Source organism: Calidris pugnax, unplaced genomic scaffold, assembly GCF_001431845.1.
Source record: "Calidris pugnax isolate Ruff unplaced genomic scaffold, ASM143184v1 scaffold14, whole genome shotgun sequence".
Classification (NCBI taxonomy): domain Eukaryota; kingdom Metazoa; phylum Chordata; class Aves; order Charadriiformes; family Scolopacidae; genus Calidris; species Calidris pugnax.
In genome coordinates, this window is record NW_015090793.1 from 6,720,565 (window position 1) to 6,735,280 (window position 14,716).

The following is a 14,716-nucleotide window of genomic DNA, read 5'->3' on the forward strand; positions in this document are numbered from 1 at the left end:
TCCCAGCAGCATTCTTACTTACAACTTGGTAAAGCAAATTTAAAAAGTGGAATTTCCATTTCTGTCCATGTTTAAAAGAAGCAAAAAACAGATGAGCCTGACCACAAAAGTTAATGACATTTAATACAAGTATCTAGAACTTTTCAATAAATACAATTCACTAGGTTATAGGAAGCAAAACCAGCTCTTTTCAGATGACAAATAAGGGTAGGGACTACATTCCAACTGCCAAAATCCGAAGGTGAAGAGCCTAACTTATCAGCCAACTGAGAGCTGAGTACATTTTTCTTTTAATTCAGAACCAGGAATACTGAAATAGTTACTCTTTTCTGAAACATCTGTTTATTAGGAAGCCAGAATACCTCATGCTTCAACAGTTAAAGGCCATCTCTGAATGTAGAGGCCTTCCCAGCTTCCTTGCCCAGGTGCACATCCTGGCTAGGTCTTGGCTGCATGTCTGGCTGAAGCTTCTGTTTCATACATCCCATACTACCACATGCCCTGATTTGCTCTGGACACTTAGTTTACTTTTATGGAAACAGAATTTAGGGGGTACTTTTAGCCTAAGCAAGAAACACAGACCAGAACTACGGTGCATCTGTCCTTTGCTGAGACAAAGAGAGGGTATCGAAGGAAGTGACCTGTTTGAGGGAAGCACCTATTTAAATAGCTGAAATGAAGATTAGCATATGAACAAATGAAATCTCAGTATGGTTATTAACAAACCTAACAAAAGAAAGAACGTAAAAAAGGTATTACCTTCTTTTCAGTGGGGCTTGACGTCTTTGATACTAACGCTGCTTCAACGAGACCCTGCTCAAGAAAGGAGTCATATTTTATGCTTCTTTTTCTGTTTCTCCTCTCCTTGTTTGCTGGCTTTTGTTCATTTTCCTCTGACTGAGATACATCTGCACCATTGTCTCCACAAATGGAAGATTCAAAAAGAGGCTTTCCATTCATGTAGGTTTTAGTGATTTTCAGCTTAATTTCTGGAGAGCCGTTCTTGATAGGAGTAGTGTTGGGTGGTGTTCCAACTCCCTTTATTTCCTGGGGTTCGAAGCGCAGCTTGGCATCTTGGGCCCCAGACTCGCCATTAAACACACGAGAGGTCAGATCTTTCAATTTATCAGCTGGAATAAATGGGAGAGCCTCATGGCCATTATATTTTTGCATGACACCTTCTTGTAGAGTGGCAGAAAGTTGTGCTTTGCCCAAGCAGACAGAACACTCATGATTCACTTCACAATTCTGAGTTTTCCCATTGGTATTTCCAAGGATCTCTGGTACCTGCTTCATTGTGATGTAGTTAATTTTTCGAGTTAACAGTTGAGAACTTCTTTTGATGCTAAAGTCCATTCAGCCCAGATGTTTCCAGTCTTACACTGCTATATTAAGACAAAAAGACAGAGAATACTTTTAATAATAAAGAAATGTCAAAAGCTACCAAGTATTCAGATGGATATATCTGCACTAATGTAACAGTGTATTTCATTGGTTTTAGTAGTATTACTATTTAGTATTTTCATAGGTTTTACTAAAGGAAGTGTTGCTTACAATCTTCAGAACCAAAATACTTCAATATCTGTTAACGTGCATTACGAAAAATTCCAAGAAAAATAGATTGATGAATCATCAATTTTATTAAAACAAACGCAGAGGGCAAAATCACAGCTTTCATTTTAACAACCTGTTAACAATCTACAGCATGAGTCCTACCCACACTAATTACTCAAAGGCATTGCATGGTTCAAAACAAGTCAGAGTCAGACCTGAGATAATATCACTAATAACAATGTAAAACAGATGAGTTTATTTCTAAGAGGTGGTGCCAGCATAAACCCCCCCTGGCTGCGTTACTGGAGCTCCCACACCATGGACAGCAGCAGCACCAGCACCTTGGAAGGTCCCCATCCTTCCATCTGGGCACATCTCCGGAGGAAACAACACAGTTTGGTCTTCAGAGGGATCTCAAAAAGCCCTCTGGCTGTGAGAACAAATAAAAGGTGAGCATTTTCTATCGTCAACACCAGCCCACTGGGAAACTGCTGATCCTTCAGGCCAGCCGTCACACTGTGCAAAATTCAAACGGTCCAAGGAACTGCTGGAGTTTCAGCTTTTTAACAACAAGAATAACATCATCTAACACCCATTTTTCATACAGAAATTTGAAAACATCCAACGAACTAAAATTGCACTATTATCTACCCTATACAAGTTTTCCGAGGGTTCTAAAAGCTAACCCTGCCCATTTCAACATTATGCTATTGTAGCAAACAAATGAATCTGGCAGAATGACTCCTTTGTGCCCCTAGACCGGGTAAGATGATAGTTTTCATTTTTTAAATTTATATGCATAGACTCTTCATATTACCAGGTCCAGTGTATAGATAATAAAGAGAAATACACCATCACAAAGATTATGAAAGCTCAGCACAATAATCATCATATCGATGCTCAAAATAACCGATTTCATATATGATTAAGTCTAAGAACTGTCACATGGAATCAAAAATTCATCAAATCTAGACTCACATGCAGTAAAACTCGCTATGAGTAACTACTGAATTGTCAGTTGCTATGGAAGAAGTCTCTTCTGAATCTCATCACCTTGTTTATTAATGTACAGTTATAATACTTACAACTGCCATATTCCTGAAACTTGCATATTTGCTATCTCTACACCGGGAGTAGCAACATACGAATGCTTATAACTGACGAAAGCTTCTTAAGGGTGTCAAGCCTGAACTCAAAGCAGTTGGCCAACATGAAAACTTTTCATGCCCAAAGACGCAGGGGGAAAAAACCAAAAGCAATCTAAAGATTATAACCCATCACTCCTTAGCAAATAGTCCAATCTCCCTAACATACTGTTCTCTCCAGACAAGCCATATAGGCTCATCTGAGAGATGAAAACCATTCTCCAGGGACAAACAGCAGCCTGAAAAGCTGGCATTAAAGAAGCAAGTGTATCTGAACTCCAAGTGAATCTGCGACAGGAAAGTTTCTAATCTGTCTTTAGCCAGATTAAGGCTGAATTGCCAATAAAATCTCTGATAAAATGAGTGGAAACCAGCCAACTGTATTAACCCTTATGAAGAGGAGTCAGAGGTAAAAAGAAACTCAAGACTCCAACAAAAAAGCAGCAAAGAACTCATAAACCAAAAGAGAACTCATGTACTTTCACAAGATCTTCCCTGAAAACATGGACACGAGAGACAGACTCTCAACTCAATTAATAATATGACAATGCTTCAAGCTGTGATTCAGCAGATTTAACTGAAATCATATTTATTTTAAGAAACAACCGATGACAAACTCTACAAATCTCCAGGCAAAAGGCAAACCCATTACGGAACACATGACGCTTACGGTTACGGAGATGACAGCAAAATTCCTTAAAAAAAAAACAAAAAAAAAACCAACCCAACCAAACCCAAACACTAAATTGTTGCAAAATCTGTACTTCCTTCCTGCAGAGTCTTAGCAGAGTAGACCGGAATGCGAAGCTGAGATTTGATTTGGGCATCTCTATCTCGAGGAGGAGCCCGCAGGCCAGCAGCGTTCCTGCGGCTGCAGACGCCCTCCAGTGGTGGCCGGCTCACCCCTTCCCGCAAGGGGACCAGCACCAAAACTGCCTTGTGTGGCCTCCTCCCGCCCATCAACCACATGGCTCAGTTGAAAAATGTTTTTTGTTTTTTCTTTTTTTGTTTGTTTGTTTTTGTTTTTTTAATGTTTCTGTTAGCTGCTTACCAGGGTCTGGATTTTTAGATGGAGACATCTGCATTCGGTAACTGTTTTAATCCATAACGCTACTACTATTATTATTTTTTTTTCCTGCTTAATAATAACTCTTACTCCCATCGCTTATTTTTTTTTTAAAGTAGAAAGCCATCAAGCTTGAGGCAGACCAGGACAACTAAGAAGAACAAAAAAAAAAAAAGCAACAAAAAATCAAATTAGACTACATTACTGTTGTACTCAAACACTGGACGCATTAAAAACCTGGTATCTTAGGAGTTTCAAAACATAAAAATCACCATAAAGTCACAGAAACCTTAGGCTGGAAGGGACTTCCTGAGATCTATTCCAACCCCCTATTTAAATCAGGACCAACGCAGACCAAGCTGCTCTGGATCTGGTCTGGACAACGACCAGTAAATCACTAAGTGAAAAGACATGGCTTAAAGAAATCAAGTTACTCTCTTTCTAGCTAGTAAACCTGCGGGTAGCAATTCCATACCACAAAAATTTGAAATAGTAAAATTATCAGAACCAGTAGATACAGACTACAGAACATGGAAAATAGCCCGTGTTTGTACAAAGATTTAATGGAGCCAAATTAGAAGAGGCTTAAAGTAAGAGGCAGAATAATGGGCAAAGATAACAGATGTGAGTACCTACAAGCAAATATAGTCCCACTGGGGAGATGAGGTTAGTCACCATCTCTAGGACAACCAATGGAGGGAAATTGTTGCTATGTATCTCTGTCCTCTTCGTAAAAAATAAGCTATGTTGTGGGGCCCAGTTAAATGGAAGAAGGTAGCAAATCCACACAAGGGAATAACAAAGGGTTTCAAGAAAGAAAGGGAAAATGGAATCTAGTTACATTTTGCATCACCTTTGCTATCTAAAATTCATGGTATCACAATAACAAATAAATAAAGAAAAATAAAGAAAAAAGACTAGGCTCTTTGTGAGAAGAGGACAATAGAGCAGAAAAGAAAAGGGGCGAGGAAAAAAAGGGATCATCAACTGATAACGAAGCAGTACTGTGAGCTTAGAATTAATGCAAGGAGACCTAGAAGACAGGACATGAAAGAATGAAGTGAGATAGATCACAGACAAGATCTGGTTGATCAGAGTTGTAAGAGCAAGGTCCTGGAGCAGCTGAGCATATGATTAGATTTGGTAGTTAAATTAAGTGCACTCATGCCGGACCACCGTATCACACAGAAGCAAAAGTAATCCCTTATCGTTTTCTAGATGACTCTCTATCTATAGAAAAGGAAACTGGGGGGAGGGTAGGGAAAGGAAGGGGACAAAAGCACCACACACTAGTAGCAGTTAATGAGCTTAAGCTGGTATCGTCCCATATGGACTGTCTGGTGACCCAACAAGTACCTTTTTCACTAACAAAGAGGAAAAAACATGATAGCCAAGGAGTCTGCTGCATAAACATGATATTTTGGCTTGTGAACAAACAGCTTTCAGTAAAAATGAAGATTTGAACTATCAGAGATAAGTGGACAATGACAATCAGACAATCCTTGCAATTGCTTTATACACATTTTCATACTAAAAAAACAGGTCCTACATAGGGCAAATGATTTTGCAGACATTTTAAATAATGTTATTAATTACTTGAAGGTTCATCATCTGACAGAAGTTATGAGTCAAACACAGTTAGTCGGCATGTCAGATTCCTCCTTCACTGTCCAGGCCACTATCATTTATGTGGTATTTATCATTCATTTCTTCCACATCTGCTGCAATTTCAGAGATGCATTTCTCATGTGTCAGAAATAATGGAGTAGTCTATTCCTTCCAGTTCTGCCAAAGGGAGTCAACAGAGTAAGTAATCAACAAGCGTCACTATTAAATACCACTTTTGTTTTGTCTAAGGGTATTCTGAAAGCCGTTTCTCAGGTGAATTACTCAGAGGGGCGAGGGGAAGGGGGGAAGATGACACAACTAATCACAAATTCACAGTAAGAGAACTTTATCTGCAGAAACTGGTTATGTTACCTACAAATCAGGCTTTCAGCTGGCATGAAAAAGCTAATACATTGCTGCTTTTTCCTGTAAAGATGGCTTTCTAATGTCTTCTCCATTCTCTCATCAATTTTAAGACCAACAGTTATTCCTATTTTCAGATCAGAATGAGACAAAATACTTAAAGAGCTTAGTAAAGTTACAGCATATTCTTGCTAATATATTTGAAAACTTGAGTATGCTTATTCACATTATCTTGTATAAAAAACCTAAGATATCAAATGGAGTAGAGACATATTTACATGTCATTGTGGCTGTTCTTCAGTACAGTAAAATAATAAAAAATTGCTAGATGATCTTAACAGAATTTACCTTTAGAAGAAAACGCGTAACTGCATACTGAATTGTGGGTTTGCCAAAAATTGTTACAAACCAGCTCTACCCAGCAAATTCAAAAGCATTATCTCCCGGTAGCTGATAGAGAACTGAAAATAATTGTAACAAAACTTTCTAACAATTTATCACTAGTCTTAGAAAAGACACAGAAAAGAAAAAAACAGGAAACTTTAGTCCAAATGAGCCAATTTTAAGTTTAAAAGCACTGAAGTAAAGACTTCATTAGTCTTGCAGTAGGTACACAATGACTTCAGTTAACCGGTCACCTGCTGACCTACAAAGTATGTTGAAATGAGTACATGAAAATTTCCTTATACTTACAGTACACAATGTTTATGTAGAGACGTTATATTTGCACAAAAAGATAAAGCATATTTTGAAAACTGTGTGAAAAAGCTTAGTGTATTTGCAGTTACACTTATTTGCCACCAAACATATTAGAAAAAATTCAGTATCGATCTTTTCTAATTTGTTATGGCTTCCCCCCCTTCCAGTTAAAATCTTGGAACTTAATTGTTACGGTCTTTTCTCATCAATCAAAACAAGTATTTATTGCCTTGGGAAGGCAATACCAGCTCGTGCAGTTAAGAATTGCAGAATAGAAAGCTTTAAATGTTAGTTGCTACTGCAGAAAGCAAGCCTACAAAACTGATGGATTTGACTTTTTGTTCCTCCTCAGGAAAATCTTTTGCAACCAGCTCTTGCTACTGAGGGTAAGGCTAGAAGATTCTGTAACAGGACTCCTCTCCATTAATTAGTTTTCTTCAAAATCAGAAGAAATATTCTTTTTCCAGTGTTGCAGAAATTCAATTTTGCCACTTTCACTCCTGCTGCTTGAAGGTGGGTGGTGAAGGAAGGACATAGATTTGAGTAAATTAAAATTATTGTAAAACACTGTATTTCTGTCTGAGGAGAGAATACAGATACTACTGTGGTAGGACCACAAACCAAATAGAAAAGAATTTCTTCTCCTCTGCAGATAAGCAGAGGGGAACACTGATGCCTAAAATGATAGGAACTACTGGAAATACCATCACGTATTTAATAAACACTAAAAGGTAGCCCTTAACAGTTGCTTAACAAATGGCTAAAAGTTAAAAAAAAAAAAAAAAAAAGAAAAATGCAGGCTGGAGACTTTTCTGTCTCCTGGAGAGTTCTAAATGGTTCAGCTGAAGGGAATGCCTCCCTCTCCAGCAAAACTCCACAATTTAATACAGCAGAAAACTCATTCAGTCTAGGTCTTTACTCAACTTTATGTCTCTCTCTGTATCTCAAGTGGGCCAGTTGTGCATCTGGCTTCTACTTAGCTTGGGAATGATGAACCAAATGCAATCTCAAATAGCTCAGCACTTATTTACACTGCTCTTTCACCTGGTCCAAGCCTACTTTGATTTCCCACTTCTTCTTTAATCCCACTGCTTTTTCTTTTCAGCATCCTACCTCTGGCTCCTCGCACCGTACCTTCAGGACCTGGATCCTCTGGTTCTATACCATGCTCACTGCAGCAGATAAACGTGCTATAACCTGTGTGCTTCCTCTTCACTGTGGCCAAGGATTCTGCCCTTATTCCCATATGTAGTCATGACAGCACAGCAACTGCCTGAAGCATCACTGTGAGTACCATGAAAATTTCCGATTGTGCAAATTCTGAGAAGGGAAGATCAAACTGGTGACACCACGAGGTAAGTTATCCATACAGGCCATGAACCAAACTGTAGAATTAATAAAACGTTATCCTCTACACCTCTACAGAAATAAACAATGTTGCACCGATCAGACCGGGCAGCAACTAATTTTAATGCAGAGGATACAATCGTGCTGTGCAGACCTTCAGAACTCTGTTGTCTTGCTCCATCACAGCCCTGAAACCCCTTCACCCAAGCGGGTGGATTAGGATGCCAAAATCACACTTGGTGCACTGGAATAATTATAAAAGGCAGTTCAGTGGCACTGGTGATATATAAGGCCTCGTCAATAGTATGAAAGCCTAGCTATATATCTATATATGTATATATACACACACAGGAGAATATCATAACCTTTATCACAGAGCGGCATTTGGCCACGATTTCTGTTGTTTATAAAACCAGCAATACATCGCACTGATCACACACCTCTCTAATGTGGACAGGCAACATGTAAAAATTATATGATTTCCTTCATCCAGTACATTCAGCTTCACATCCCGTAACATTAAGTAAAGAACCAGCAGGTAAAGTTCAGAGGTATTTAATACTGATGCATCAGTACTATGCACATGTACTGACGCGCAGACCTGCACCTTTCATCAAGAACTGTACGTATATCCTTATGTGATCAATGCAACTATGTCTATAATGTTATCCTGGCCATACTGTGCTAATTCGAGTTTACGCTTAGACTGTAACTATAGACATGCGATTATGCTAATTATTCTATCAATGTATTGCCTCAAAGCAAAAAACACACATGCAACTGGCAGACGTAAGCCAGGAACACTCAAACAAGGCCCAAGCTCACAAGAGACTTGGAACAGTAGATCCTCTCCAAACAAATCCAAATACTTGCTAATAAGTGGCCTTTCTGGTTTGGACATTATTTGAAGCTTCTCCGTGTGTGGGGGCCTTAACAAGCTCTTGCCAAAATGCATTACTACCATTCACAGTGTCCTTAACTCCCTTTCTATTTCTTTTGCTATCTTTTGCTATTACCTCAAGAATCTCCCCAGAAGCGAGATTAGTCTACCTCAAGAATCTCCCCAGAAGCGAGATTAGAATGACTGTTACAGGTAAAAGGTCTGGAATTTGAGGCAAGTTTTATGTTTCTGCAGATCCAGTGCAGCTTACCCATTTAACTTGGAGACAAAAGATAAAACGCTTTCCTGTCCAACAAACCAAATCCTTCTTGTCCACTTTCCAAAACTTTTGCATTGAGAGGTTTGCAATGGATATCTTTTGTCATTTTTGCTGTCCTTTCTTCTCAGTGTAGCACTAGTTCTGTAGATTACTTCACTGCCTTATCAAATTCAGTTTTTTAGACAAATTCTGTTGTACGTACATCTTATGGGAAAATCTAAAAAGATTTGACTGTAGAAATAAGTCGCGTTAAGCAATTGTAGTTGGTATCCTTATTTGCAGAGTTTCTGAAGACTCAACTACCAGCACCATTTTTAAGCCAAGCATTCACCTGATGAATAAACATTGTACGTGCTCTTTCTCCTACACATCTTAAGTCTACTACTTGCTTTTTGCACTATTGCTGAACCTCATTTATGTTCCACATTTAACCACAGCATTTGTTTCTGGTTTGTCCAGGAGCGCTACTATAAAACTGCTTTTGATGCTTTGCATTTTGCATCCACTGAAACAATCAGACATTAGCTTCATTCTGAAGTATCTGATGGAAAGACCTTGGCAAGTACTCCATATAGCAAAATGATCCATATTCATAGCCTTCATCCTACACTGCTCTCCAAGGTTCATACTTTGGCTTAAATCCGTCTGGCTTTATTATCAGAGTAGAATCTGGGCATTCTTCACCAGAGAGATAACTCCCCAATTTAGATGCTTCTGAGTGCCAGTGCAGTCAGGTTCTTTGCTCCAATGGCATCCCACCAAGGCTGGCAAGTTCCACAATTGATTTATCTGATACACGATCTTGGGAACCTCAGCTCCACAGGCTAACCCATGTCACAGCAAGAACATTTACACTTCAACTTATTACTATAATGAATAAATAAATGAAACGGGTCCCGAGCATTATGACAGGAGGCTGCATGACTGCATCTCCTTCCTATTTCTTTTATCAGTAGCTTTTCAAAATATTTCAAATGGCTTTTAGATCTCATTTCTAAGAAAATCTTTCCTAAGCTCAGCCTTCTTTCTTGACAGTATTTTTGTCATAAAATATTTCACCTTCTGCTCCTTGGTGTATCTCTTATTTAGCAAGGCAGAGCTCGGAGAACAGGACAACATTCACTCTCTATTATGTGTTTGACCACAGCAAAGAAAATGTAGAATTCTGATGTTAGCCCTCAAGGCCAAATATGTTTAAAGATTATTATTATTTTAAAACTCAAATTTTCTAATTTGTTATGTGTGTTTTAGCACAGAGGTGAGACATCAGTATTTTAGCATTCTGGTATGACGTGCAGGCCAGAAGAGATTTTGCAAAGACAGGTAAAAGGCCATCGCTGTCAGCCAACAGCACAAAGCCACCCTGTGCTTCTCCAAAGAGCCACACAGAAAACTGACAGTATCCTTCCTATGAAAGTCTATTTCAATGGCACATCATGCTAAAGTATTCCAGTCATTTGCCACGTATGTGTCCTTACCCCAAATATGGATGAATATAAAACAGCTCCAATTTGTGCTGGGGAGCTGAATACCAAAGTTCAAAACAAGATCAAATTGCTATCTTGCACTAAGATAAAAATAGGACAAGTTAAAAGGATGGGGACAAAACTAGAAACTGAGCCATCACCTGTTGAGTAGCCCTTGCAATTTAACACATGCTTTAAGTCACTTATATATTTTATTAGTTTCAAATTATGTCAAATATGAGAACCTACATCAATGGTGCCCTAGGGCAAAGTAATTTTGCCCAATATAAGAATACTCTGAAGTACGTATGGGCTAGTACTTCACTTTCCCATACTAAGTCAATTTAATTTGATTGCTATGAAATGTTCAGAAAGATTTTCAAACATCTACTTTCCACATGCAGCTTATCACACCGTTACACTATCAGAACCATTTCCATGCAATGGTATTATTTCTTAACATCAGCGAGAAGGACACAGAAACCTTGCTTTTGGTTCAACCATGATTAACAGGTATTTCTTTATTGAACACAAAATGTGTTTTTAAAATGTCAGTTTGTGGTATAATCTATTGCATGCTCTGGACAGAAGCAGCTTTTCAAATGTACCAGAGAGTCCATAGATTATCTGGTGCTAAAGTCTAGAGTTGCTTGCGAGCAAAGTAAGGCAGGATGGACTATGCATTAACCTATCATCACCATGCATAAGGTATTAGTATATACGATCTGTTCTCCAGGAATCTTGCATATTTTTGTAGCCCGCTATTCACCAGAAGGGCAGCAGAATAGAGTATGGTCTGAGTTTCCCTTGTAACACGTTCCAAAAGCTTCCCTTCCTGCTGACGCTAGGAAATATAAAATAACTATGCTGGACAACATCAACTTGATAAAAACATTAAAAATAGCACTTGATGTATCACTTTTGTAATTTCTGTCAGTGTAAACTGGAGGGAAGAAAGTAAATACATTTATACAGCCGTCTTACTACCTCCAATGACTGCAGGTCATAGAGAAGCTAATTTGAAGGTGCAGCCAAGGGTGAATTCAGGCAGTTTCTCCCTTTTCCTTCAAAAAATGTTCTTAGAATGAAAGCCTTCCAAGTAACCATTAATTTTGTAAAATAGCTGACCCATTCAACAAGCTACATGAAGTTGCAAGGGTGACTACTGCCACGTCAAGAAGGCCCTCCTCACCCACCCCCTTCCTCCCAAGTCCTCCACAATGATGCACCAAAGGAAATTTGGATTCCCATGCCAAGCTCTGATGGGAAATTATTTTCTCTCTCCACGTTAGCACCTGACTGATTATCCTGGTGCCATATTCCACACCCGCTGTCTCATTTACATCACCGAGGTGCCAGCACACCCTCGGTGAAGACATTTCTCAAGGCTACACCCTAACTGGAAAGCGATGCTTCTTATAAACATGGACTTGCTTATCCACTTAGATCTACTTCATTATCTCCATTCTTCCTTCATCCAAAGGCTAGATTCAAAAATTATACCAGACCTATCATATTTACTCAACCGTAAGGCCATTTCATCTGTCTTTGCAGAAAAGTAATGAAAGAGCTCATATAGTACAGCCACAAGAACAGTATTAAAATACGCAGCCATCATCATCTACTGCATTACTCTTAGTCCCATCAGGCATTTCTTTATTGATGTTTGATTACTGAACGTTAGGGTATCTGTTGTTTTCAGCAATACCACTTAGTAGATGCTTCCCATTGTGCAGCACAGTGCTCTCGAGGAGGGGTGAAATTCTTTCCCCCAGAAAAGGCTAGGTGCTTTACCTTGCTCTACATAGAAAATAACCTGCAATTTTCATGCACTCAACCATCTTCTCTGCTTAAAACCTAAAAGATGCCTTGCAGTTACGTAAGCAGGAGTGACCAGAGGTGACTGAAATGCTGCACGAATTGTGCCTGTATCTTCTCCTCATCATGAACTACATCCTTGATCCAGTAATCTGACCGGAGCAGATGAACCTTTCTATACGCACGGAGTCCCAATGCAGTCAATAGGCTTTGATCGACCACAAGGAAAAACACGCATTTATCAGGCTGTAGAAATAAGGCCTTGCTTGGGAAACACACTGACACCGGTGGAACAAAAAGCAGGCTCAGTGCAAAAGTGAGAGGTGAATGGGCCACAAACAATAGGGCACTGAAAAACAATCCCTTCTTTCCATGCCTTTGACGTTTTGTTAGCGCAATGTTTTGGGCACAAACTCATATATATAAAAATATATATACGCATACATACTTATGTATACCCATACGCATCAATTTCACCACCCAAACATTAGAAAGCAACCCCCTCAACAATCATTTTTGCTTCCTGTCTGAAACAAAGTGGGGTTGTTTTTGTTGTAATATCCAGTCTATTGCATGCAGGCAGTAATTTAAACCCAATAGTCTCATCTGCAAAACAACCACTGGCTTCAGAGTAAGCACATAGCCCTACAGATATTAAAACACTTTTTTTTTTCCTTACTAGACATTCATTGGATTTGTATTGAACTAAAAGGAAATATATTTAACATTTAATTTCCATTTTCTAAACGACTTAATACCTACACCCTTAAAGTATAATGACCTAGTTTCTTCTGACATTTTCAAATAATATTTGATAAATTAATAGGTTTTACTGTACTGTTAATATCTGAATTTTTCCAAATATGTATCAGTGTGGATACTCCTATAACCGTTACAAGAACTAACCGTACAGTCTCCAGGAATATCCAGAGCTTTTATATTCAAAAACTGAAAAAAACCTGTCATATATTCTGATGAAAATCAGAATCAGAAATTGTCATATCATAGATGAAAATCTCAGCATGCTTTCATATATGGGATATAGATGCTTACTGAAACAACCAAAAATTGCATACGCTGTAAGTACTGAGCCCTGCATAGTCCTGCAAAACAGTGGTTTTATTCAATGATTACATCCAACAGTCAAATAAATACCACAGTGTGAAATTGAGGAGTTTATTAAGGGTGATATGCTGCATTTCCTGAGCAAAATTCCCACAGCAAAACAAGCAAATAATAGCCTCAGCAATAAATTTACTGAGGTTCTACTAACATATGAACATTTTGGTGAAGAACCAATTTATTCTTGCAGCTGAAGCCACACATTCCATGTTTAAGAAATATTAGCAAGCATATACCTCCGCATAAACCACCAGCAAGGACTCTTTGCAAAATCTATTACAAACTTCATTGCCACCCTACAGTGTTTACAGTTACCTTCCTTAGATGTTTGAAAAGGCTAAACGCCAAACATATCTTCCTTCTTTGGTTTTTTGGTTTTTTTTTTAAAGCAGACCTCGCTTAGCTTACTCAGCGCGGGCAGCACTAGCTCCTAAATTTAAGAATCATTATAAACCAATTTTAATGCAAATGCCAATAAGGAAACTATTCACGCACACAAAATACATGGGCAATGACTGATACCAGCCTCTTGCCTGTTTAATGACTGCTAGCAAGAGGCCCATTTTCTCTGAATTCTGTTTAAATACGGTGTTTACTGTCTCTGTACTTCTACCAGTATTTACCCCTCCTTTCAGCCGACATATTTAAATAAAAAAAAAATAACAAAACAAAACCAAACCAAACCAAAAAGCAAGGATAAATACGTTCAAGAAGTGTGGCAAATTCCCTTCTCCACCCCCAGAGCGGTAAAGCCACAGCAGATGAACTGTAACTATGGCCTTGGGAATACAAGTTCCCCAGGCTCTTTTACCACACAAATATCAATTCAAGTTACAAGAGCCCTATCCTCTTATACTTAATGAAGATTGAGCCAAGGAGCCCGTAACGCCTTCGCAGGAATGTTTTCTTCCCGTTTTTCCTAACAAGGCTCTCCTCCCATACAGGTCCAGGATGGACTGCAGAAGGGTGTAAGCAGAAGGATCATCACACCAGTGTTTAGTGGAGGAATAAATCAAACATGGCTTCCCCCTCCATACATTTCCAGAGTTACATTCACTCCTGCTGCCGTACAAATCCCAGTCCTACCCGCAGGGAAGGGGGCAGGAGCAGCCTCCACCTCCCCACACCCTTCACCGCCACGGGGGGGACATTTGTAGCCCCCCCGCTTCAAGGAGGCGGTTTAAACCCTGGAGAAGGCTTTTTTCTTTTTTTTTTTTCCCCCTCCCCACCGGCCCCCCCCCCCCCCCGGTGGTTTTCTTTCTGATTTGCACTGATTGATTCCCTCTCCCCCCTGCCTCCACAGGAGGGAGGTGGGACGGGTGGGCACCTCTCCCTCACCCCCTTTATGTTGCCCCCCGACCTCCCGCA

The 14,716-nt window shown here is 39.3% G+C and overlaps 1 protein-coding gene across 4 annotated transcripts in view; it reads right to left on the reverse strand.

Moving 5' to 3' along the window:
- WHSC1 (Wolf-Hirschhorn syndrome candidate 1) overlaps positions 1-14,716 on the reverse strand; it is a 103,944-nt gene that overhangs the window by 62,659 nt on the left and 26,569 nt on the right. For all 4 annotated transcript variants that reach the window (XR_001414619.1, XM_014966772.1, XM_014966771.1 and 1 more), the window contains exon 2: positions 760-1,385. Coding sequence is in view for 3 of the 4 variants with exons in the window: in XM_014966772.1 (XP_014822258.1) it covers positions 760-1,356 (597 nt within the window). In the remaining variant the exon portion in view is untranslated. The remainder of the gene's footprint in view (positions 1-759; positions 1,386-14,716) is intronic.